At 35.0% G+C, this 27,996-nt stretch overlaps 1 protein-coding gene across 2 annotated transcripts; it reads right to left on the bottom strand.

The window, feature by feature from the left end:
* Positions 1–815: 815 nt before the first annotated feature.
* Positions 816–27,338, bottom strand: LOC124335807 (transient receptor potential-gamma protein-like). 2 transcript variants are annotated; one of them, XM_046789276.1, is made up of 18 exons: positions 27,113–27,338; positions 21,761–21,996; positions 19,649–19,836; positions 18,016–18,253; positions 17,663–17,805; positions 14,515–14,716; positions 14,226–14,396; positions 13,891–14,125; positions 10,208–10,366; positions 8,498–8,637; positions 7,366–7,481; positions 5,407–5,540; positions 5,233–5,344; positions 4,967–5,162; positions 4,338–4,409; positions 4,153–4,275; positions 3,846–4,053; positions 816–2,161 (listed from the first exon to the last, which is right to left on the bottom strand). In XM_046789276.1, exons 2-18 carry the CDS (start codon positions 21,815–21,817, stop codon positions 1,074–1,076), a joined length of 3,582 nt encoding a protein of 1,193 aa, XP_046645232.1. In that variant the 5' UTR covers positions 21,818–21,996; positions 27,113–27,338; the 3' UTR covers positions 816–1,073. The 2 variants fall into 2 exon arrangements, with proteins under 2 accessions (XP_046645232.1, XP_046645233.1); XM_046789277.1 differs by having other exon boundaries at positions 3,870–4,053.
* Between the last annotated feature and the right edge of the window lie 658 nt (positions 27,339–27,996).

Genomic DNA, 27,996 nt, shown 5'->3' with positions numbered 1-27,996 from the left:
AATCATTTCTCTTCGCGGGGGGAACAATAGTAGTACAATACCCATAGCTTTCAATGATTTATAATATGTTAGATTATGGTGTAGTGGGTGGAATACTCAGTATTACACCCCTTTGTTATTATTGAATGATTCCAAGAATTCTGTTGATACCAATTGATGCCACAATCACAAAAATGTATTTTGGGAAAAATAAAAAATAGGATTCCGGGGTGGAAGGTTCAAACTCACTGTTGGTCACAAAACGTTAAAAGTAAAACTATTGAGAAATCGTTTAAGAGAACCATATGCAATGCAAAGTGTTCTTTTCCCTCTTTAGGGTCTGTCACTTTGAACTTTCTATGGGTGGGTAAATTGGATTTCCAAAATACATTCTTGGGACGTCAATTAAGTCAGGGAGTGAGTCAGCCCGGCATAATGTAAAATATTAGCAGAAGTTATAAGACTAAACTAAATTTCTTGTTTTTTAGCACATCTTTCATTTTCAAGTTTTGCAACTTCAATGGTGCCATATAAGCACCCCTTTCTTCACCCTATATTCTTTCCTTGGGCTGACTGCTAAACTGAGAGAACCAAAACTTCCCAAAGTCACTGAATAGTGATTGCACAATTACCGGTATACCTTGAACCACACAGTCAACTCTGAGGGACAAGGTATGTAAAAAAAGTAAAATGTGGACGGAAAGGCTAAGACAATGTAACAAAATTGATTTCGATTATTGCATTTTTTCTGCTTGCTGTCTGTAAAATCACTATTTAAAAAAGTTCTTCTTACACTAAAGAAGTGACAAAATAATTAAAATGTATACAAATGGCAAAATTGTATTTATAAAATAAGCAAAATTTTATTATTGAAGACAATACAAAATGTGTTTGGCTTTAGTTCAATAATCAACGGTAATATGGATAGACGTCAAAATTTTTTTTAATTCTCTAAAATTATGAATGTGCAAAAAACCTTACCAATTTACTTATTTTTAGAAGTAGGCATGGTGTTGAGTATGACGAACAGTCAGAATCTACTATGGACACAGAACTTCCAATTGCATACTCCATTAGAGTTTGGTGTTTTTGTTTCACAGCCATCCACCACTTGAACTATTTTCTAAAGGATGAACACCTCGAATAACTTTTTCATGAACAACACATTCCTGTCTACCAAATGAAACACCATTAATACATTTGGAAGCAGTTTCCATTGGACTACCACTTAGTGTACTAGTATCAGCGGCATCATCTACAAAAGGAAGAGTTTGGCTATCAGGTAAGTTTTGACCGGCCATCCAGTCCCTCGATCTCACTGAAGATGGAAACGCAATTGAAGTGGTCAAATCACATCCTTTTCTAAAACGTAAACCAACTGCATTGCTACTCTCATCAAATCCACCAGAGGATTGAATCGCATTAGCCGTATTAACTAATGGTGGACATGAAGCTGTTTTGTTACCCTCATAGTCGTTATTCTCTACCGTTAGTGATTCTGCCTCTAAAATGAGAGTAACTTGATCGGCTGGTTCACTGCACGCTCGGCGAAATTGGTGAATACTGGAAATTGGACTATGTGTGTTGTTGATTGAATCCATGCACATCCGACCACTAAGTTCGTAGTCAATACCACTTTCCTCCAAAACTTCGGGTAGCTCATTTTCGGTTACGTGAACCATCGGGTAACCAGTTCGTGATTTTGTGTACTTGTCGGTGCGGTTAAAGCATTCGGTATCGATAGGCGCCAAAGAACTTGTCCCTCCGCTTCCGTCACTAGATACCGAATCCTCGCTACGACTACGGCTTCTTGTCCACATCCTACCAACTCCCTTTGCAGACTTGGCTGCCTCAATTAAATTACCCCACCTTTTTTTTGAATCAGCCTTTTTAGCTCCTGCCAAACGAGCCAATTGTGCTAATTTTGTTATGGGTGATCGCATAAGAGGATTTCCCTTATTGTTGGACTGAGTGGCCACCACGGCTAAGACATTGGTTTCGTTTAGTGTCTGCATACTGGTACGAGGGCAGGTGTTTCCAAAAGCTGGGTTCATGGTTGAAGCAGCTAATGAAGGTGTACTAGAAGTCAATCCCGAAGGCTGAGTTCCCGCGTTGCCTCCAACATTCGCCAAGTTAAATCCTTTCATTAAACGTCGCTCCTTTTGCCGATTTTTTTTTCCTCCTAGTGAAAGTAAATATATTAAATAAAGTAGTAAAAATAAATAGAAACTAGTAAAACAAAGATAAATAATGACAAATGGAAATACAAATTGTTTCTTCATAACTTATCATTTATCTCATTTGTCCAGATTGAATTTATAATATTAGGATTGTATGCCCAAAACCATGCAGAAAAAGTGAATTAAATTTCAAGACCAGGCATATTAATATTTAATGAATCTGTAGTTAAACAAAACCAATTATAATACAAATTAAGTTGCAGTTATAGATAAAACCTTATGCCAAAAATAATTATGTTATTATTAATTATGAAAAAATTACATTTTTCTTACAGCTTTTGAAGATACAATGCCAATAAAACTATAAGAATGGGCAAGAGAGGTGGAATGCAGAAATACCAAACAAAATTTAATTTGTAGAATTACTCTTTTGTTTTGGTTTTGCGTTGGTATTTACGTTTATCTCGTATAATTAAAATCAATTTTCAACAGATAAACGGTTTTTTAACGCTCCATAGAAAAATTTAAACGTTTGATTGGTGAGAAGTGGCAATTTTAAATTTGTATATGCGCAACATGATCGCACGTTAGCCACGTTCGTCCAAACAACTTATTTTAAGTAAATAGGATTGAAATTCCCATTTTTCTTAAATCGCGACGATGTGTCGCATTCAGGAGATATCAGCACGAGCTTGCACAGATTTTTAAAACTTAAACTACACAATGCGTGAAGGAACAGTTTTAATTTTTGTTTTCAATAAAAATTTGAAGTAGTGGGAAAGGAAAGTATAAAGTAAGGAACAACTGTATCCGTACACTCCAATAAATTTTGAACAACTAAATCTGGTATGTCAATTCCGTCTAAATGTATATCTTTGAGGCTAAATATAGCTTCTTTCATAAAAGTTTTAGTTTTATCTGTTTTCATTTTGAATGGGAAAAAAGACTCCGAAAACTAAAAACTATAAAAAGAATGACTGACTTAAATTATTTAAATTCATAAAAAGAAAAAATAAGGGTTGCAAAAATGAGCAAAATGTCCCTTTTAGCTTCTTTTTATTCAGTACAAATAAGCGTCGTTTGGATGCGATGTAATTTATAGGAAATATTTGTGAACAAAGAAAATAAGTTAGATAACTTCTAGAATTGAATTTTAAAATTATATAGAATGAAAATGAATGGTGAAAACAAAAATGAAAATCATGCATCAGAGGAAATATCTGAATTTTTTAGAATAAATAAATCATGCCAAATGCCAAGTTAATGAATAGCTATTTAAAATGTTTTGGATACCTCTTGATTATTAAAGCTATAGGATTGTGGGGATTTATGTTAAAGTTCTTAAAATGAAACTTACTAACTGAGAATAAGTTTAACCTTTTGCATGGGAAAACACTAACCCGTGGTTAAAATAAATTTGTTTACGGTAAATGCATCCAAAATAGTTGGATAGCTGGATGTTTTGTTTAGAAATTGACTCGCTTTTGATAAACTAATACTAAGCCTTCAGTTGGTTACAGTTAAAGTTTGCCTGATGTTCATAAATGTTTAGTTGGAATTTTAATGTAAATAAGGAGGTTATGAGAATTTGGTTAACGATGACATAGAAAGAAAAACTAACAAAGAAAATATGGAGATAGGTGTGACCCCAGGGGAAGTAATAATAAGAGGAAATTCTCAATTTACCCCTGAGGCTCCCAAAGGAGATACCTTGCCCAACTCCCGTCGCTGTTGATGTGTTCATGCCCGAATTTTTGAGCACTTCAATCAGTTCACATCGGAAAGCAGAGATGTCCTGTTTTATCTCGTTGACGTCGTCTTCGGTTACACCTTGGTTATCGGATTTGCGCTGCTCAACTGTAACGTAGCGTCGCACCAGATTTCGCATTATATTCTATGTTTAAAATTGTTTCGAAATTAAGATAACCCATGAGGAAAAATGGAATGTGAGTACTTAAATATTTTCTACCTTAATAATGATTTGAACTCTTACCCGAATAGTCTTCATGTGTTCCTTCTTAGGAGAAAAGGTTTGACCAACACACTGTCGATACATCCATTTAAAAACATACCAAACACTTTTTGGCGTTGGAATGATGTTGAAGGGTGGTGGAACCTGATTTTAAAAACTATTGTTGATTCTAAAAAAAAATACGATATTGGAAGTAAAATACAAACCGTGCCACCTTCTTCAAAATAACTGATCCATAATTTGCTTCTTGCGAATTTCCATTCCGTGTCAGCTCGTTCCTTTTTAGCACGTCAATGTAAATGAAACCAACGGAATATATTCGTTAAAGTTATAAACATCTAATGGTTGAGAGTAACTATAAAAAGGTATTTGCAGAAACTATGTGCATTTGCATGGGAGAAAGCCCCTGGAAAACCGTTTTACGCCACATTTCTATATAATTCGTGTTATCATCGTTGTTGCTATCCTTTTTCTATAGTAATAGTAGTTCGGAATATGAAATGTGAAAAACATTTCAGCATACAATTACAATCTGATTTTCAATATAGAGAGGGAAAACAATTGTCTGATTTTCAAACAGAGAGAAATTGGGATCTGCTAATCGCTCTCAACAAATCAGTTATCCAATTTTAGAAAAATGGCACAATAGTAGCTGCGGAAGTTTTCGTTGGGCATGTAACAACACGAAAATTACCTTAAATTTCGTACTAAAAATCTATACACATAAATCTGCACAATAGTTCATGTCAGTATTATGCATATTAGTGCAGGTAAAAAAACTTCAAAACCTCTTTTTTTCAATTGCACCTAAAGAAATAAGGGAAAGAGCACTTACGGAAATCAATTGGTAAGAGTGATTCATCATGGCGATAAGAAGATTGAGTAAGACCACGATGTTGATGACAGAATAACAACCAAACATAAGCAGACCCCAAAATCGCGTAAAACTTTTTATGCCAACTAATTCGAAGTTGTCAAGGTCGATTAATCCGAAAGCAGCCCAGAACAGAGTCTGGGACGTTTCAAACAAACTAATTTTAAAATTTTAAAAAATGTTTAATTTACTGAATGATTATTAATTGTTCAGGCATAAGAACTTACTTAGAAAAGCGTCTCCACACAATGCAGGCATCAGGATCTGACTTGCCTTGTCGGGGCGCATCACAGGCTTGTTTCTCTAAGTCAGCATAATACCAAAGAAGTTGGTTTAAACCTATTTCAAAGGTATGCATTGAGCTGTTTTTATAATTTTTTAGTTTAACACAATTTTTTTACCGCAAGAAAATGCAAACAGAACCAAGACGTATAGAAAGAAAAACTTCATAATATCCAGCACCATCCTACTGAGTGAAACTTGCAATGGACCCAAATATGGATTGACTGAAAATATGTAGACCAGCTTCAGGGAACTAAAGGTTTAAGCGAAAAAAACACTAGTTAATTTTGTGTGGTTGGTTTTATTTTAAAATATGTGGCTAAAACAAACGGCCAATAATTCAATCTCAAAACGAAATAGTAAATCAGTCCAAAATACAATTTATGTATAACGATTTGCAGAGGATTTCATGCAACGCCCGTATACATTTCACAAATTTTCATACACTCTAGATGGCTGGAATGGAATAAATTCTAATTTCCAGAATCCCATTTTTGCGAAAAATTGAAATTTATTATTATCATCCGTAATCTAGTTAATCGTCTAAAAACAAAATGAAAGAGATTTCCGCCCTACAAACCAAAGTAAATCTAACTCTTGAATAATGCCATGTTTCCAAAAAAGAAAATATGTTGTTTAACGAGTGTACACAACTGGATGAGACAAAATGGGAAGGGAGTTTAAGTTTGATCCTAAATCGAGATATTTTGCATACACTCGTAAAGAAAATCAGTTTGTGCAAAATTTATTGGAATTTCAAGCTTCGCATCATTGGATGCCGTCGTTTTTTCCCATATTTAGTTATTAGCGAAAAATTAAAGGAGATAAATTGGTCAATTTTAAGTTTTTTACAAATTTGGACAGTGAAAGGAAAGTAATTTTTCTCCCGCTTTTATAATTTTCAATCAAATCATAAATAGAAATTCCAACATTGCCATTTTTCGTTATGTAGTCACTTAAATATTCAAGAATGTAGCCGATAATTTTTGTCTCTTCAGGTCTTTTTTTCTCTATTTTCCAAGCGAAGCGCTTTGTCGGTCCCATCGACGAAGGTCAGATAACGTCAGAAAAAGTCAGGCAAAACTCTGACGTCATCTCACAAAGCCAGAGAAGGCTTGGCGGGCTATTGTAGCAGTCAACTACTTGAATCAACTGTTGCGTTGCCGTGATGACAAATACGAAAAAAGATGTCAAACAGCTCTATACTAACCGACTATTAAAATCGCCTTTTCTTATTGGTTTTTGTCCAATTGCAGCCTCAAATCAGGTTAGGAATATTCTACCCTAGAATATTTTCTAAATCACTTATAACTATTAAATAAAACACAGATTGAAACATTATTAAGGAATAAATAACTTCTTTACAAATAGAAAAATAAAAAGGGAGTTGTTGAATAATACCAAAAATATTGAGTTCTAAAAGGACAATTTATAGAACCCATTTCTTCTTTGGTATTGGAACTTAACTTACTCAATTACCTCCAAAGTTGTTGAACTTTTTCTAGAACTGAAATCCCAAGGAAACAATAATATGTATTTGTTATTTTTCGAAGGAATTTTCCCGTCATAGTGGTTGCCCAATCTCGAGTACTAACATCCAAAAATATCCATCCATTTTTTATAATACAAAATATCGTCTATTGTTTTGGCTTTTTGGGGTAGAAAAAATGATGAACGATGTCACCAGACTAATATTAGGAGTATTTTAAGGGCTTAAATTCTAGATATTAGATAAAGGATTATTCTCCATAGCAGCAAGAAAGTCTTTGAGACATTTAACTAGGCCTTTAACTAATCAAGGTTGGGCCACTTCGTCTTTTATTATTGTACGAATATTTATATTATATTATCCGTATTCGGGTCTGTTCCTATTGAAGTTTTTATAGTTTGTTCATAGTGCGTTTATGGTTTCCTGCAAATCTGTTTTTCTTTTCCTTAATTTGTTTCTGCCAAAAATATTTTTAATCAAATTGAGTAAAAATTATTGTTGTAGACTCTTTTTTTAAACAAGAAGTTTAAAAACTCACCGTTGAATGAACAAGTTTGTTTTAAAAAAATATTTTACTGTGCCACATTACCTGAAAATATTAGCTGCAGAGAACAGGCCTTCTGAAATAAGCATGGGATCCCAGGTGTCCCATTCCTCTCGCGGTAACGAGGCCGAATTTGCATTCTTTGACATCTCTTTTTGTACCTTTTCAAGTTGACAATAAGATTTAAGGATTAACACAACAATGAAAGAAGTTTTGCGTAATAGAGTCTTTGCATGAATAAGGGATTGGGTGGAAATAAATATGATTCGAATATGTTTTTAACGCTGATTCTGACAGCATTTCACTTCAAAGTTTAGATAAGCTCCCCCACTTTAAAACGGACCCCACGCCATTTTTGGCACTACAAATGTGATGAATTTGCAGACGACCTATATCGAAATCACCCTTTTCATCTTTCGCCTTTATGCCCTAAAGGCAAAAAAGGGTTGTAGGCAGCCGTAGGCAACACGAAAAGGGTGATTTCATTCATGCAAAGACCGTATTGTAATATGATATTCTGGTGGAAGAAGTCTAGTAACATAAACCAATACTAAGCTTTAATTCAAATATCAATACTGGATTAAACTAAAAATAAAATATGTAAACAAAAGAGACAAACGAAAAAGTTACATTTGTTAGAGAGGCAAATAATTGTTTAGAATATGAAATACATGATTTTACAGCGAAATTTCATAATTGTTTTGGCTTCTTCTTAAATTGTTTCTAATTCACCAAGCTTCAAGCTTTCTTATAGTGGGATTTCAGCACCTTTATGGTCACCATAAAGTGTAGGGTTAAAGTTTAGAGGTGATCATATAGGCGCTTTCTCTTATTTAGTAGGTACTGAAGGCACCAAAAGTTATTTAAATTTTTTTATTTTCTAGTTTTATTTGGTATTTAGTACCAACTATGTATGACTGGGGGGGGGGGGGTAATGGAAAGCGTACTAGAATTCATATTAAGGTCGTAGGTTGACGACGAAAGGCATGTTCGCAAAGTCCTTATTATTAAGCTGTAATAGCTATAACTTATTTACGATCATTACTGACCCAAAACAGATCTGTAAAACAATCCTGTCACTGGCCCGCAAAATAGTCTATGATATCTGGTACGAGTTTTATGGATTGTGTAACACATAAAAAATAAACCGAACATTAACAGCTTAACATAAACATACTTGATAGAAAGCGACGATCCGCAAGGCGACAGTTGCTACGTAAAGTGCATTAGTGACGAAGTCGATAACATTCCACATATCTCCAACATACTCCTGTAATCCAACATCCCACAGTTGTTTGATTTCACTCCATACCAAACCTGAAATTTTTCGTATAAACAAGAGTATGTAAATAAAAGTTGAACATTAATTATTTCGCTTCGACTTCTATCAGGTAGGGAGAGGATGTTATTAGGGAAAACACGATTGATTTGTCTACGTTATTTTAAATTCCCAACAAAATTCGTTTTTGAATTATTGAAGTTCACAATTAAGGAAAAAATATTTTTTATAAAGGGGTTCTATCCTAAAAAGCATTATTTCAGAGCTTTTGTAAATAATTTTCAGGATACTTTCCCTAATTCTATCCATTTACACATTCATAAGTGATTTTGCTTTTGTGTTCTGTTTTGTTTATTTTGTTTGTTTTGTTTGCTTGTTTTTGTTTTGTTTCGTTTTGTTTTGTTTTTTTGTTTTTTTTTGGGGGGGGGGGGCGTTTATAGTACAAAAGCTTTTTTTGAGATTCATGTCATATAAAACGAGGGTTTTACCCCTTAGCTTCAAGTGCTTCTAATTAACTTGACGGTAAGAATTTCTCAGAATAAAACAATCATTGCGTGAAAAGTAACCAGTTTTTCTGGAACGTACAACAAATCCTAGTCTGAAAAAAGTCCTGTCAATAATAAAAAGTTTATCAATTCTCTGCAATGATATTTTAGGCCAAATTTTTCCATTTCTATAAAGTAGAACTTGATTAAATGAGATGTTATAAGTTAGGGAAGTGGTATAAAAATTACTACAACCAATGTCAAAACACAGGAGCCTTAGATATTATTAGCAATCATATTCCCTAACACACCTACCATTTCTGTGTATACTAAATTATCATTGGAGAAAGGTTTTACTCTGGACTAATCCATCAATGTTTTCCTACAAAGTAGTAGTGTTATTTGAAAAACGCCATTGTATATCGACCTCCGAGATTTTCCTGATGTACGGGTTTGGTAGGAGAATAACTTACGGCAAGACATTCGAGTCTTTGGTGCTAGTTGGGGTGGTTGTAGTGGCTAGGTTAAATTAAATGGCCTGAATGTCTATTGCCCCTTCATAGAAGTGTTATCTAATTAAACGTCTCCCCTTTTACGCATACAAATATTCATTTTAAAGACATTATAAATAATATTGCGACGAAACCTTCAATCAGCCAATAGCAACCACCCAGTGATCCCCCAAGGGTTGAATATAGTTGTTTGGTCATGCTTCCTCTCCACCCCATTTATCCCGGTTAATGCCTTCTTGATTTTCAATCTCTCAGTCGTACAATAAATTAGGTTGTTTTTAAATTTAGATCACCACAAGCAATTTGGGGAAAGTACAGTTGATAGAACACCTGAGCATTTAAATTTTTTGTAATGCAATGGTTTTTAGGAACAAATGAATGAAATCAAACATTTCTTGCATAAAATAATAGAATTAATAAGTCTTACATTTATGGCCTTAAGAATCATTATTTCTATCCACCAGAAAACGAGCATTACTTCTGTTGTGTTGAAACATAATCTATGAATGTGTGTAACACTGTTACTCAGTCAGTACGATTGGGAAATTATATAGTATGTACCATGAAAAATTAAACACTAGATCAAAATAATTAATTTTATATTAATTTACCACAAACCCAGGCTAAGATAAGCCACTCAATCATTGTAGGGGGAGCTCCTCTTTTAGTTGTTACATCATCAGAAATCCATTTTTCTAAACAGTCAGGGAGTTGCCCAAGCCAGTTCTTGAATACCATTTCAATGCGTTGAGATGCAAGTATCAGCAAAACTGTGAGAAAAATACACCCAATGAGAAATGGTTAAAGATAATACTAAGAAAATAACGAAAATGTAGAAAATTAAAAGAATAAAAGCTAGTTTATAGTTGCAAGGGCATACCACGTTAACTTGGAAATTTATCATGTTACCTCGCCGATCCTTACGTGAAACCCTAACGTGTATTCATTGTTGTATGCGAATAAATTTTTATCGTTTTTTTGCAGAATTAAGTTGCGGATGTTGCACCAAACAGTTTGGATACGGACGCAAATTTAACAATAAGGATCAGAAGATGAAGGGTTAAATGATTTAAAGATAGTTGAAATAAAGAAATGTTTGTAGAAAATTAGTTGCAGAGCTTCAAAGACGCATAATATCCTATTAATTTTCTCGGTCGTAAAGACATTGGCCAGCCTGGCGATGAAAGCATCACGACAAGTGATCGGCTAATTAATAATGTGCCATTTTCATTTATGAATTAAATGAGAAATTAGATTATTTGAATCGACCCAAAAACTCTCTTTTAAAAAAACTTTATCGGGCCTTTTCTAGTATGATAATTTCGGTACCTAACTTTTTTAAATTTTATTTCTGAATATGCTGGTTCTGGACTTCATAAATGTCTGTTAAATGTATTGTTGGTTTTTCTTATGGAAATATGAGAATTTTATTACTTAATTCTTCTGCAATATTATATGATTTCATTACAAACTACAAAACTATGCTTGAAATGATCTTGTATCTTAAGAGAAACTACATAGAATAACCAAACGGAAAATAACTAATGCTGATAATTTCCTTGCAATTCAGGAGTTCCTCTGAGGTCTATGGGCTTTTTCCGTTTTGAATGTTTTGCTTAAATTGATAGAATTTTATTTTTATGCCCTTTCCAATTATTTCTTAAAAAATAAAGTAACAATGAAATTCTGATTGATTTATTGTTAGAACACCCTTTTTCTTTGAACCGCGACTTGATTTAATTATTGACACACGATTCATTGAATCTTGTTGCACACCAATTTATAGGACTCAAGCACTGTCAATTTAAGATGGCGCTGCTAAGTGCTAACGGAATTTGAAAGCAGTCGTGAAAAATCACAAAACACCCAGATAAAAATATTTCAGGGATTCATGTGGAATTTGTAATTAAATAATCACTTTGTAAATTAGTATGTATTGGTATGAAAAATTTATATGTAACATAGATTACTTCATGTAATTACATGCATTATCCATGTAATATGTCATGTAGTTCATCTAAGTGCATTCATACCTGTATTTATATGTATGTATGTTATATACATGCAGCATATAGTGAACTTTATGTTAAAATATGTAGTGCTACAGAATCTTTTTTGCAAAATCCGAACATGTTTTAACACACTATTGGACGAATATGGAGCAAGTATAATCATGTGCCAGTGTCATTATTGCGCGAATGACATAGACATAGGTTTGGAAAAGGTGAGGTACCAGACCAGGCAAGGCAGACTTAGCCTACGGAACAGTATTTCAAATTCTTTTTTGTTCCTTTCCTTGTATTACAGCAAATCAAAGTGTCCTAATCTAATTTTAATATGGAATGGTTTTTTAGTAAAAGGGGATTTTTTAAATTATAGGTTCGTAGCTTTATTGGTTTCAGCGTATATCAATCACGTGATTCTATGCTGATTTATAAATGAGTTAAATTTTTGGCCTTGTGGTAAAGTATTCAATTGACTGTGAGATCACAAGGGCTTGCAGTTCAACTTACCATGTAGTTTAGTTTAGTTACTTGAGTTTTTATACTTTTCCTTCTTTTATGCGAAAGTTGAAAAGTAACGAATGAATATGAGTGCTAAGAATGAATATGAATATTTCTACCTATTATTTAAACAATTCCGTTATAATACACACCATTTAATATTTTAAATGATATGAACACTGAACTTCAAAATGCTGTTATAAACAGAAATTTAAAAAATAAAGAATTGAAAATTCTTTCCCGCTGGCTATGTCTGTCTGTCTGGTCTAGTCGTTTTTCAGCCTTTTTTCTTTTGCAAAAAATGACCTCGGCAAAGGACTACAACATTTCTAATAGCTCCATATGTGTCCAGTAGGTGGTAATTAAAAGGAACGTGTTTCACCAAAATTAAATTCAGCTTTTTGATCAGATGAAGTGGTTTGCTGAATTCAATTTAGGTGAAATACACTTAATCTCAAATTCATGTTAATTACATCACGTTTTATTATGTCTCTTTATCCAGGGAGCTGCGGTAAAATTCGTAATATCGTGTTCATTGAGTTATTAAAATTAAATTAAAGCAAAACTGTATCGGAATCCAAATAGCTTAAATGAAGAAATGCTCTATAAATGGGTTTTGAAATTTCCATAGCGGTGTAAGTTAAGTGCACGATACTTGTAGCTTACTTGAGAATCGAACCTTAGACCTTAAGAGTTACATGTCTACATGCTGCCAATTGAACTATAGACACGCCTTATGGGAGTCTAGTGTATTCCAAATTATTTTTCTTGAAGTGAAAGCTGTACTACATGCACCGAAAGCTTAAGCGATATCGCTGCGGTTTCAAAAGCGCACCATGAAATAACTAACTAAAATGTATAGCTTTCGCCATAATTTTTCGAATGTACGATCTCTATATGAAATTACCCGCTCTGAAACTAGCGAAACTATAAAAATATTAAAAAGATTCGGTACCGCAAGAGCGAAACTTGTGCCTTTTTGTGAAAGTTTCGTTCGTGCACGAGCGAAAAAAAGAATTAAAAAAAAACCACAATCGCATGGGTAACCGTTAAACCATTAACCACTAAATGTAGTTTAATAAGGAACCGGAGGGATGACCATGTGTCAATTATTTATTTTCATTATACTGAAAATAAATGTATGAAACGTAGCAGTTACATGTAGCACTACCCTATACATAGCATTACTTTTATTTGAATTACCTATGTAGTACTACATGTAACATTTTAAAACTGGACATTGTAAAAAATCTAAAATTATTCGCCACTCATTGAGGATATGCTCTTTCCATCTCTTTTCCTTCACTTCACTCGTAGGTAAAAAAGTATAGAGGTCTAGATTTTTCCTTTTCGTCCCCGAAAAAATTGTTGTGTGTTTTAAATCCTCTCTTTCCATCCTCTGCTCTTTTTCTATTCTCAAAAACAGGCTACCATCCACCGCCCACTTTTTGGTCATGTGTGAAACATTGCAGCTGTTCCTTAAACACATTGCCCGTTCCAATTGACGGCCCAAATCTAAATTCATAATTGGGCACATAGTTACAACTTTCTACTGCGACATTTCTACAACGATATGGCCATAGCCCATTTTATGTCTATAGAGCTTAAAGGTGGGGGATGGCGTGTAGGGGCATCGGGTAATCCTTAGGGATGAGATTCATTCAAATAACTACATTTTTTTAAAATTATGATAGTAGCACCTTGATAGCTCAAAAACCAATTAAATATGTCCCCTTTATAGAATATAAGAATAACTTAATGGCAATGTAAGTATTCAAATCTTTACTTACAAAGAAAGGTGAAATATGAAGCAGAATTGCATATGAACTTGATGAACGGTTTTCGCAATGTTTTCCCAGCTCGAGAGTGAGGAAAAAGAATATATAATAGGGAGAATAGTGGAAACAACACTCCTATACGAATGACTTCTAAACTCTGCAAAAGCATGTTTTTTCGACGAAACCCTGGTAGTCCTTCATACCATATGGAGGCTAGCAATTGTTGCACGTTGGGATGCGCTACGAACTAAAAATGTATGCATAAAATTGAAATTAACAAAGATCAGTTTACCATTTAAAATATTTAATTCGAGAATCTTGGTAAGTTTTAACCTATCGAAATTTACCTTTTTTTGGCGATACTTTATAGCTAACTTGAGTCGGTTGAGACTCATGCGGTCTCCGTGTTCGAAAGCAGGACCTTTAGGATCATGATTCAACATAACTTCGAGTTCATACGAGCTACGAGTATGGTCTAGCAAAGCAGTTGCAAAATCTTGACATTGTTTTCTTAACTCCTGTGAAATACCAACAAAAATCAGGAATTAGAAAATTTTCTGTTGTAACCTAGGAATTGTGGTAGGTTATTCCTGTTACGTAACCACCAAATAATCCCATTTTAATTTTAAGACTTTCCTGGTATTCACTTTTGAATTCATGTTCCATGAAACTGAGTCTACGCAATTCCCAGCTCAATTCGAAAGCCGTCAGGATAGGATCTTTGCTGGAGAGAGAGATGAGTGATGGACTAGCCAAAGCTCGATAAGCATTTATCCGAGATCTGCTGTGACGTAAGCTATCTTCTTGGCGTGATGTAACGCAGTCAATACAGCCACATCTGAAATCGTGAATCAACACAATCGAAACATTTTTAATCATCTATTCCACGGATAGTGACAAAAATCGTTTGTCAATGACAACCGTAGGGTGACAACGGCTCGTACAACTATGACTTGTGGTAGGAGAGAGTGGTAAGGGTTGGCACACTTTTTTTATTATTTTCTCTCCCATTTCCCTCCATCAATACCTTTTTTATATCTTTTGGTCTTAAAAAAAGAGCAAAAATTCTTTTATCTTGAACATATTTTTTGAAAATGTTATTAGTTACAATTCCAGCGTTATTAAAGTTATAACACGAAATAAAAAATGACACAACATGTCCCTACAACGGGGCTAGTTGCCTTTTCCTGTAATTCTAAAGAGAGAACAGCCGATACGGGGGTTGATTTTAAACCTCGATTTTGATAAAATAAATCAAAATAACAACTATTTATTCTTTCATGGTGGTTTTTATATAATTCCCTTGATTAGTTTTTAATATCCATAAGTAATTTGAGCTAATTAAAAAATTCAGTTATTCTCAGCAATGGCAATTTTCCATAAGCCAACTAGCCCTACGGTGAAAGGCAGAAATAGCCCCAAAAGGTCATCTACACGAAAATATATTTGAAGCCACTATAATTTATTTTTTTGTTTACGCCTTTACAGATAGTCGATAGAGGATAAAATTCTCTATTTCACTAGTATTTTTTAATATTTTTTATCATTATTCCAAAAGAAATTATTTGAAAAAGCTTTTCGAAAAATCTTACATCAGAAAAGTCAAGTGTTTTTATTTATTATCTTCAGAACGGCTTATCATATATTCTTGAAATTTTCATTATTGCATGATAATGATGCACGCATGGTTAAAAGACCAAATCTTTAAATTAAATACAGAGCTGAATAACTAGAAAAGAGCGACCTGCCCCAGGCCTTTTAGTCCCACTCTCCCCTACAGTGAGTGAACAAAATGTTAGAAACAAATTTGGGACAATTAGCCTCCCATCTGTTTCCACACTTAAATGTATTCTTTAAGTTGCAATCGGGTTTGTACATTTTTCATGATCGGGTTAGGGTTTGTTATGACCCGTGGGTAATCGGATCAAAAATAGCGACGCAGTAAGAAATCGGATCAGGTAAAAAAGGAAACCTATAAATCTATATATAAATATATAAATATAATATAAATCTATACATTCGTTTGTTAAAATCTGGCCCGATCTGCCTCATGCCGATATTGCCTGGGTCATTATCCCTAGCGATAGTACTTAGCTGGAAAAAAAACAGAACGTTTAAACCGTTTAAAAATAACAGTTAACCACATACAAAAATCTTAAACAGGTTTAATGGTTAAATGAATTGTGGTTAAACGTAAACCTCTGCACAAAAAATATATGCTTTTTATTTGCCTTGACTCCCTGTACACAATAGTATATATGATGATGAGTCTGCTTAATGGAAAAGGATTGGGTATATAAAGAGGGGTGAAGCATAAAACCATTCTTTGTTTGGTTATGAGTCAAAGTGGTGCACATTAACGTAACCTGCGCACCACTTTTGGCTTGTCGCCCAATTTTAATTGGAACACTTAATTAAAAGGTATACAGTACCTATCCGAAGTTTGGGAACGCGCGAGCGCGCGCGAGAGAATCTTATGGGGAAATGCATTTTTTGTCGGCGTTCCCAAAAATCGAATTTTTGTCGGATCGCAACGAAATTTTTTTTTGGCCGTAGCCATTACTGATAGCATTAGGCTAATTTTTTTCTGATTTTTCCTATCAAGGGGAGGGTAGGTTAAAAATGGATCCCTAAGTTTGGGAACACTGTATAGAGCTCCATGCAAAGTTGGGTTTTAAACGGACTAAAGAAAAGAGGTTTTAATGAAATTTTAATGAATTTTAAAATTCATTTTTAATATTTTAAAATTCATATTTAATATTTTAAAATAGAATAAACCAAAATAAGTAATAAAAAATACATTTGATTTGATTTTTTTGGCGCAAATTTCAAAAAAATGCGAATTTCAATCACAAATTAAACATATAAAAAATTGCCTAATCTACATGAATTAGGTATTAAAGGATAGGGAATGAAATAAAGCTTAAATGAAATCAATTTCTGGCCACATTGATTAATAATTTTATATGATTAAGAACGAAAAACCCCTATTTTTGCTATACCCCCGAGAGGCGAGGGGCCTACTAACCTAGCGAACCTGGCGGGGAATCTTGGGACCCTTTACTGAACACCCGCCGTTTCTTCCAAGAGACTGGGATAGCGCGAGAGTTTAAGTATCCTGCACAAAAATCCGAATGCTATTTTTTTTTAAGCCCAATTCATTGTAATTTTCTTTTTTTTTTTACTTTCAAAATGTTAAGTTCATGTTATTAATGTTAAGAAAAAAATGCCGAAATATTGAAGAAAGAAAAATAAAGTGACGAAAGCTTTCGGCTTCTTCTGCAGGATACTACCTTACATTTTATATCGTGAATCATGACTAGGACTAGTGCTCAAAGCTGAGTGACAATCTTTCGTTACACTTTTTTTCAACGACGGTTGGAAGGGGTTGGGGTAATAGTAAAACAAATTTAAGTGTTTTCTTTCCGCTCTGCCGATTTTTAATTAATGAAGTTAGTAATTACAATTATTGTATAATAAACAATTCTAATACTTCACCAAGTAAGTAGATGCATTAGCTTATGAATATCTTCTTAGTAATCGTTTATACTGAAAGAGATTCAAACCTTAGGATTTTCACTCATTGCTGGTCTACACTCGTTTGCTTAAAATTTTTCATTATTATTTTAAAAATATATCTATAAAATTAGAACAATCTTAACTAGACAAATGGTATAACATTGCTCAAACCAACTGCAAGAGGATATCGGCGCATGTGCTTTTTATGGAGTATTGATTAATGCGGAAGATCAAAGATCGACCTGGCGTCTAACGTCTATACTACCTAACGTCATGTGGCGCAGGAAGTTTTGCTCCCCGATCTAGTAGAATCTTGATGATCTCGTAGTTGTCACGATGGGCCGCGAGGATCAGCGGGGTAATATCTGGTGTGAAAGTTGCTGTATCCGGTTGTAAGGCCTCCCAACTCTGTTTGAGCAATGTGTACAAGATGTCTTGATGTCGAACAAACATTGATAACGCTCCTTATACAGCTAAGAATTTGACATTTTAAGTCAACATTATTTCAATACAGAAACTACAATTACAACAGACAATTAACTTATCAGACGTTACGCGTGACATACTGTTAATAGAAACATATAGAATAAAAAAATTAAAATTCGTGATTCGTCTTACGTGTGGCTCTCCTTCTTTGTGAAAAGACTCTTCGTGATCTAGCAACACTTCGACCGCCTCTACGTACTCCTCGGAAATGGCATGAAGCAGCGCATCCTTTGTTTCGACCCGATATTCAATTAGAAGTTCAACCATCTCCAGATTTTCATTGTCGATTGCCATTAACAGCCCTGAACGACCCAGTGGATCCACGCAGTTGACATCGATGTAATTTGTATCTCGTGCCCGTTGAAGCATTCTATCCGAAGTTCAATACTAATTTAGTGGATACAGTATTATCGAAAAACACCTAAATTAGCCTTATTTTAAAAGATTGATGCATTGGTGAACAATCCTTTAAACATTAATTTAAAAAAAAACTTTTTCGACACAATTAGGCCTAATCAACACTAAAAAAGTAACTGTCAGTTGAATAACATCGTCTGGTACTATAGACCAATCTATAGACCAATGTCTGCATTTATGGTATTATTAGTGGTGGATATGTAATTTAAGCTGGGCTTCTTTTACGCTAGAAGCCTTTTCTTTCGCTCTTTCTCTCTTTTTCAGCCGTCTTTACTCGTCCCAGTGCCGCTTGTGGTTTCACACAGTCTATTATCTTATACAAGATCAAGTTACATGAGTCTGTAGCTACTGTACTGGATGGAAACGCACTGAGATATGCCATATGCACTTACATCTGAGTGAAATACAAATGCAATTCATCCTACCATATACCCAAATATCCAGTGTACAAATAGAATTTGTCTTTTCATTATCTTCAACGATCTTCAATGCTATACGCTTCAATGCTTTTATCGATATAATCTCTCTTGATTTGTGAAAATGGTCTTTACTCTTTATTTCGTTGTTAATTGACCTACGATTAATTATAAAAAATACTGCTACTCTTTCTGTGTTTCTAGATTACTACGTGTAAGAATAAGATATTGATGATCAGATCTAAGTGTCTAATATACTCCTGTATTGTGATGACAGAATATTACTGCATGAGCTATAAATCACAAACCAAGTTATAAACATAAATATATAAAAAAGCAGCAATATTGCCGACAGCACTGCAATAATCTAATATAAACGAATATAAACTCAGTTTATAAATGTGATGTTGAAAAAGCGCTCATAAAATTTATGACCGGTAGCGGTACATTTATCATAGGTTTTTACAAGAGCAGAAATTTATCAGGCGACAGCGAAAGCCGTTTCTACTTTTCCATAAGCGCATAGCAACAAAACAGTTTTTTTTTTCTTTTTTTAGATACGTTAAAAATGTTTAAAGAGATCTTCCCAATCTAATCTCTACAGCATCATCTACATTTACTACCTAATCTATATTACTTGTGATTACTAATATACCTGTAGGAAAATATATATATAGGCTACATACACGCGCAGCTTAGTAATATTATCTACAAGATTATCTACATATTATGCAACGAAATTAAATTCTAAACGCAATTAAATTATGGATATATGATTACAATTATAAATCTTCCATTAGGTTAAATCCATCAACAATATCTTAATGAGTTTTTAATATAGTCAAGGCAGTTTGAATATTTGGATAAAGACATTCGTCTATACTGCCTTTAAAGTAGTGTAAGTTACAATAAAATATATTTTATAATCATACCTTCTAACAGTTGCCACGTCTCCTCGTTCCACAGCGAGGAGAAATTTTTTCTCCTCGAAAGAAAGTTGCCCCATCTCTTTGTGTGGAAGCATGTCTTCAGCGTCATCGGTACACGCAGGAATCTTCAATCCGCATTGTTCGTAGCTGGAACTGTAAGTTTCGCTTTTGCCAGAGTTTTTCTGACACTCCTGTTACAAAAATGTTTAAGTTATTCTTTCATTTTTGTACCGATAAGCGGGAAGCTGGTGATACAGATTTAATTAATCTTAGATATAGCCTATGGACTATGGTTTGCCTGGTTGTTGTATCAGTTGCTCGTCTTTTGGCGAACTTCAATCGGGATTCCGCTGTTATTTGTAGAACTCTTATTGTCTAAAAATTTTTAGTGGTCGAAAATCTCATGCAATGCTTTCAGTTTAAACTGTAAACGGAACAATAACATGTATTCGTAGGCCTATATATATAACGTATAGTTATAAAGTTTGAGCCTCGACGATGGAAAATTGAGAAAACATAAGCCGTAAACTGTTTCATTTTTTTCAATTTTTCCTTTGCTTTGCTTCTCCCCGTTTTTTTTTTTATTATTATTATTCATTTATTTTTATTATTTTTTTTAATTTTTTATTTTTTCTCTCTTATTTTTCATTTTTAGGTTTTTTTCTCTTTTAACACAGCTGTCGTTGAATTTAACGATTTTTCCTTTAAGTTACCCAGAAGTTACCTATAATATTCACTGACATCTGCGATCTGTCATATCTTGTTTTAATTTCCTCAACTGTCTGTGGAAAGCAGTTCTTTTGAATTCTACAATCAATTTAATCAATGGTTTGAAATGTTTTGCACATTGTTCTAAATCAAACGTTTCCAAAACACTATACATCAGCTATAGCCCGATACCAGCACAGCTGTTGTGCAGGTCAGTTCTACATTATATGCTGTAGAGTGTAGAAGAAAGATTTGAAGGCTATAAACTGCAATCGGTGATGGAAGAACTCTTTAATCTACGGCATATGGCAATTGAAATGTGCCGTCGGAAACACTTGATCCACTGCAGCTGCCATTAATCATACATGTTCCGCCTTTGATATAATAGATCGGCGATTTTTGTAGGGCGTAGATATACTCGTAGATTGGACGCTAACCTACGGTAGCCCGCCTTTCCGTGACAAATGGTTCTTCTGCCGAGACATTTCGATTGCCATAATATGGAAGATCTTGATGGTCGATGTTAGCGATGATTTAGCCGAATAAGAGGGAAAAAATTTCTAAAACCGACTGGTGATGATGATGTTCCATTAACTCGTGCTGGCTCAAGATTTCGCATGACAAACAAGCGATAGATCTAAACGAAACGAAAGCTCAAAGTTGTGCTGGTAGAACCAGTCAAAACTTACCCACAAAATTTCATTTTCAACTAGCGATCGACATTCTTTTGTTTTATAAGCCTATATTGAAAAATAAGTGCACCAAATATTAGCTACGTTGCAATCTAACTAACAACCAGCAACGACGAATGAATAGTAATTTTTTTGTTTCACAGAGTAAGCCAAAAACGCGCTCTTCTTCCTCAATCGAAAAGGTCTCATCACAATCTCAAACAGCGTACAATCAACAAAGAATTCCCAGAACCCATACAAAAAGACCGTTTTCCAGACACAGGTTTATGACGACATCAGTTTAAATTTCGCCTCTTTTTTCCTTTTATACAGGCCTCTATAAAGTATTCACCGCAACGATAAAGGATACACCCCATCGTTTGGCGCGTATTTATCTGATTAGCTAAAAATGTAACTAGTTTAAATCTTGAATCATCTTAAGCAGATAGAACTAGATTTTTTGCCCCGAGGAGAAATACTTAGGCTATAAACCAAGATATTACGCTAATAAGTTTCTTCTTTGCGCCAAAAGATTATGGGCCAGCCATTCGTTTAATGTGAATTAAATTATTTTGATGAAGTTTCGAGCTTTCCAGAAACCCTTTCACTATCCCTCGAAAACTCAAGCATTTTATGTGCCAGGAAACTTCAAGGGACTGGGTAAACGGCCCAATGTTTGCGCATCTGTAACATCACGGCCGTCATGCATGTGTGTAAAAGCTGTAGATAGACGTACCATTGGAGTTGTGTGCGCAAGCATGGTTTCTTGCAGGTCGATATCGTGCGTCTTCATGGTGCTTGACAGTACACTATACCGCCTCGAAAAAAACAGTGATAGTGCCGGACAGCTTTGTCGCCACTGCAACACCAAAGTTCGTGCTGCCCAGCCTCTTTCTTCCCGAGAACTGGCCGGGTTGGATGAGGTTTCTCGGCCTAGATTTCTGCGGGGGGGTATTTTTTTCTGCGCTTGCTCTGAGGACAAAAAATAAAACACAGTTGATCAAAATGGTACATAGACATACAATAGACGCGAATAATGAAGTTTAGTTCGCGCTTGTCTTACTTATTGCGCCCCATTACACTGCTGATTACTTATAAGAATCTTACACACCATTTATACTACACCAACCAGTAAAGAAGGCAGTGGCACGACGTATATGTAATAATTCATAATCAAGTAATGCAATAGTCTTTATAGCCTATATATCAATATAGCAAAAATCCAATGGCAAACATGAAGGAAATAATAGGCCTATGTTGTTTATGCTTTTATTGGCGTGTGTTTATACACACATATACGAGTGTTTTCTTTTTTTCAAGTGTAACATTTTCTTGAAATGCCTTGTGTTCTAGCTATACTAGACCTAGCCTATCGTCTAAATTGACATTTTCCTATAAAAATGATTAATTATATTTCCAATAATGGCAACTGTTATCTAAGGGGCCGCCGCTGATCATAAATGACGTCAGACCCTTGAAGAAAAGGGGGCGAAAAACGTGATGATTTCATGATTTGTGACATGGGGAGTTCGACAAGTGGAATGCGTCATATTTGTTATTTATTTATTTTTTTACCGTGTTCTAGAAGCTAGAAGAACACAACGAAGGATATCAATATTTCATATTTGTCGGGTTAAATAAAGTGGGGAAGGAAGGGCGAAATACAGCATAAAGTAAGGCAGCAAACCTCGGGTCAAATGGCTTGGAAATCATTCAAAATTAGCTTTTCACGAAAAATTTTATATCCGGTCGTCTATAAAATAAAAAAGCCCTTTCGAAATCTGGTAGAGAGAGAGCTAATCTGCATTATTTACGTAAATGACTTTTTATTGATTCACCGTACGAACGGAAGCAATGAAAATGAGATGAGGGACTTTTATACATTTGCGGATATTCCTATATTTTTATTTCTTGGATGCCTCCCAAACTACAGCCAATTTAAATCCGATCTTTGCAGCAAAAGAATCGACTTTTGCGATTTTGTACCCAATGGCGCATATATTGCATGTTAAAACACGGCTATATTGAACTAGTTTAAGAAACTTCGAAGCGTGACTGGATTTCAAATAGCAATGCAAAGGACACACGGACTTTTTTTGGCTTTTTTTTTTGTTTTTTTTTTTTGTTTTTTTTTTTTTTTGTTTTACTGTTGATCTGAAATGATTTCGTGATAAAGGCTGGGTTTTTTTGTGGGGAGAGGGTAAAAGGGTTCAGACAACTTTCCCGGCTGCGACTGATCAGTCCGCTGAGAACTAATCTAAAAATAACTTTAAACAAGAGGTGGCTAAATCGAGCTAAAATGAGCAATGGGACGGTAATCGAACTGTAGCTGAACGCCATTGCCATATTCATTTGTATACGTATTTCACTTTAAACCTTAAAAAATAAATCGTCTTTTCATTATTTGATTGAGAAATTAAATTGAATTCTTAAGTTATAAAACCGTTTTGACAAAAACAGCATAAATGTCTTAAACTATTTAAAGAGCCATTAGGAGCTCTACTGGTATAATGGCGAGTTCCATCCATCAAAACTCGTTCAAAACTATTAACGTCAGAGGGAGAGCGAGCTCTAGAGTAAAAAACAGACATTTTAAAAGCGTTAAAAGCAAAAGAATTTTAATAGATTGACTAAATCAATAAAACAAAAGCAAATGCATTAAAAGAAGGCGATATCGCATTCTTTTATATTCAGCCGTAAACTATTGAACAAATGATTCGTCAACATTTATAAATGTTCTATACACTGAATACACAAGGTATATGAAATACCTTACGAGTCCCGTTTTCTATTAAATAATTTAGCTTGTACATTAGGCTTATTACCTATACGAACAGAAAATTGTAAATGTTAATGAATAATCAGTTCAGAGTAAAAGCTTTCCAAGCGAGAAAAATATCAGGGGAATCGGAGGGGAATCGAGGGGAATCCGGCACACGGTGTGTTGATAAAATATACATCTAAACGTGCAGATTGATAAGCGTTGATATACGCCTTGGTTCTTATCTTTTTCACAGAAGATGTAAAATTGACGCAAAGTTTTCCGTGAAGTTTTCACTATAGTTTCCTCTTTGTATTATAGTTAGCTATTTTATATATAATGGATATCGCATATAAATTAGCGACTTAATAATTTTCCATTCTTACACTAGAGGAGGAGTAGGACAGTTGCTCTAACAGGACTAGCTAGGCGCTAAGCAGCTTTCTCCCGCACGATTTTCGCCCACAAGACTCTGTGAAATTGTGCGTAACGCCCGCCGCACATGCATCATACAACCCTTGAAATGATGTTCTCATTAAGCAACGGAAACAAGATTAAATGATTGAAGAAATTTAAAGCTGGGCTTCAGACGAATGCTGGTTAATTAATGAAGGATCAGTGACTGGTGACGTCAATCAAAGGGAAAAGTGAATGCATTAACGGTCTACTGTACATAATGCGACTCAATACGCGCCACGCTATGCTCGTTTCTTTTTGTATTTACGTGTTGAATTATTGAAGATATTACAACGAGAAAATAAAGAGAATGCAATGGCGCAGCTAGATGGCAAGTACGTATGGCCAAGTATGGCCAAGTATGGCCAAGCATGGCAGAGTGTGGCTGAGGGCGACTACAGAGATTGGCCAGAGCCTTTGTCTGACAACCAATAATCAAACTGTCCGAGTTTTGTCTAGTGCATCAGAACAGTGGAACAGCCTCCGCTTCCGAAACCGGTAGTGATCTTCTCTCTCCTTGCTGGCTTGCCCCCGCTTGCTCCTTCGTTCCTTTCCTTGGCCCATTCCAGCAGTTTCTTCCGAGTTTCTTCTCCCTAGCAGTTGGCTGAGTTCCAAAATCGATTCCTATAGTCAAGAACTCCCAGCATTTTGCTCCCCTTTCCCCTTTTTTCCCCCCATAGCTCCCGCTGCTTCTTTTTTACTCTCTCGTTTCTCAAATGCTCCAGCACCATTCTGCGTTGATTTTCAGCAGTCACGTTCTTTTGTTCTTTTGTTATGGATGTCGTATAACATCCGCTACACACTCCACGTTTTATTCTCTGGCATTTCATAAGCAATTCTCCTGATTGAGAATGTAGCTAAAGAGTATAGAGGTATAGAAATTCAATTCGAAAGAGCGCTGCCGCCAAAGTCGACTTCGGCATTCAAAACAAATGATTAACCAAACGTCAAGCGACGTCAAGTGATCGAAATCCCGGTTCTTAGAATATGTCAAACAGCATGAGGGCAATTCCAAACTTTTCGGGAAAACATTTGACAACAATAGGCCACTGGATTGAACTATTGTCGTTATATTATATTTCAGAAATGTCTTATTCTTGATTTAATCGCCAAAAATCCGGTGATATTTCAATTTCATGGATGACACGCATAGATTCTGTTGTAAAATCCTGTCAAGTTTAAATCTTGGCCGTCCGCCTAAACGGATTTTTACGTATACCAGCATGCAGATCACTGATAAGTGGATATCGCAAGTTCATGCAGATTTGCACAGTTACATCCATCATATTTTGAAGTTTCTGTAGAAGGTTAGAAGTATCTGAGCAGCAGGGCTTACATTTTTCTGTTTTTCATCTCAGCGCAGAGTTTGCAACTGTGTGTAGCCGAAAAGGATCGAAGGAGTGATCTTGGCTGGGTCCGGCTTCCGATCGATTTACTTGGGCCTGAACACGCTCGATAAGGATATTGTTTGGGAGCACTATGTACATTGAAGTGAACTCACTAAATCTCTTCGAAAGATCCAGCATCTTTTTATTTTGTTTCACAAGAAAACTGGAAATTTATCTCTAGCCCACTTAAGCAATTTCCTTTCATTTATTTGAAACAAGTGTATAGCAGCAGTATACTATGACATCATGATAGAATTTACGTTGATCAACTTAGACGGTTTTAATTTTCCCGGGTTATATTAGTATATTACAATTGCACTTTAATAATCACAAGGGATTTGGTGTTCTCAAATAGATTGTACTGAACGAACGATGTTCGCGTACCAGCCACGTCACGACTGGGAAACTGTCGACGAAATAAACCCTGGAAACTATCGAATCCCTAGGGTTCCATTAAGTATAGATATCAACAAGCCAACAAGGGTACCGGCTATGCTATAGTACCTTTTCGGACAATAACACTGACGGCAAACAAAATTGCATCTGAAAAGGTTTAGTTAGTGCTTTCTTGGAAGTTAGATTTGCCACCGATGCGTTCAGCTCCATTTCTGATACAACGAAAGTGAAATCAGGTTGAAAGTGATACAGTTAAGGATGGAAGTGGCTGGGCCCTCATAATGCATTCATGAGATAGTGGCCTTCAAGTTTGAAATATTTGAAATTTGATTATTGATTTTGATCTTATATTGCGACCCTTTATAGGCCTAACCGCCTAAGTGATAGCCTGATAGGTATACTCTATACTGTATGACTTCACAATATTTCTATGTGATGTTCGCTTTTTCAATAGTTTTGGAATGCTTAAGTTTTATTTTAAACATGACATTCTTTTTAAAAGATTTGGCATAGAACAGTTCACCGAGTTCGCCAATCAAGAACAGATGAGCTAGGCCTATATACAATTTGATTCGATTCGATTTGTAGTTAATAAAAGGAGAATTTATGTAAGGCCTATTCTGAATTCTGCTTATTACCCGTTATTACCCGTGCAGCATCCCTTCGTGTAGAAAATAAGTCATTAACTTTGCTAGGCTACAGTATTTCCATTAGGACTTGAATTAGCTTGACAAGTCCTATAAATTGCAGGAAACCTTCAGATTCATCACAAATGGGACAGGACAGAAAGAATTATGGCGATGATTTATCTGTCTTATCGCCATGTCTGTGTGCGATGGTGACATAACGACCTTCCCGGAAGGCAACTCAACAGCAGACAAGCTTTAAGTATATACGTGTAGTAGGTAGGCCTAACTGCATTAGAAATACAACGTTTAACGTAAAATCACTGCTTGGATAATTACACTATGTCATGCTCAACAAATACTTTGACAAGCATTGTTATTCACATTCCAAAAATTCCCTTGAAAGCTGAAACTCTTAAGAATAAAGGTATACTACATTTCACAAAACTAGGCCTACTTACATATGAATTTGTAGAAGAAAGGCTCCGTTTGAACTTTGAAGAACTTCTTATCCGAACGTAATAAATTTTTCAAGACGGAATATACCCACTAGGCTACTTGTCTATGTTTCACGATCTTTTTTTCTAAATCAAAGTTATGTGTGTGTGTTAGCTGTCGAACGATGGAAGACGAACTAGAGCGTCGCCAGTGTAAACGTAGAGGATAACATTGCTTCTTTCCCCTTTCTGTTCCTCAGTTCTCTTCTCTTTTTCCTTCCATTCATTCTGTGTTCCTTCGTCCGTTGCCAAACCATTTCAATCTTCCTTGCGCCGACGCGACTCATCGTCGCTCATGCAATCGTTGAAGCTGGCTCGCCGGTTTCCTTCCCGATTCTTTAATACGCACAGAGCACAGTATTACACCACGGAAATCTTGGAACTTTGTCCTCCTTTTTTTACTTTTTTTCCCGTGTAGGCTCTATATCCCTGGAACAGAAAAAGTGGGAAAAGGGTGAAGCTATACGTATTGCGTTTGTGACACCTCTTGTCGTTTGTCTACCGAAACCGAATTACCCGAATTACTTTTAATAATTTAATTTTTTTTCTAATTATTACAGTTTTATTTTTATTTATTTATTTATTTTTTTAAATATTTACAGCAACTCATTATTTGATTCAGGTCAACCACCATAAGATGTAGGAGGTATGAAGAGGTTTTTTTTTTCTGGGAGGTTTAAAATTTTCCTTACTTAAAAGTTAAAACCTTTCGATTAAAATCAAAAATATTTCATTTAACTCAATTCAAAACTTGATTTTAGCATTTACAAGTCGCAACTTCTTCTGTCGTCGGTATCTAAAGTGATCTAGGCTAGCTGCATCTGAATTGTTTATGTTCAATACGTCAT

This window comes from Daphnia pulicaria, chromosome 4, assembly GCF_021234035.1.
Source record: "Daphnia pulicaria isolate SC F1-1A chromosome 4, SC_F0-13Bv2, whole genome shotgun sequence".
Lineage (NCBI taxonomy): Eukaryota > Metazoa > Arthropoda > Branchiopoda > Diplostraca > Daphniidae > Daphnia > Daphnia pulicaria.
The sequence above is the reverse complement of the archived record's forward strand: the minus strand, read 5'-3'. Positions and strand labels throughout refer to the sequence as shown.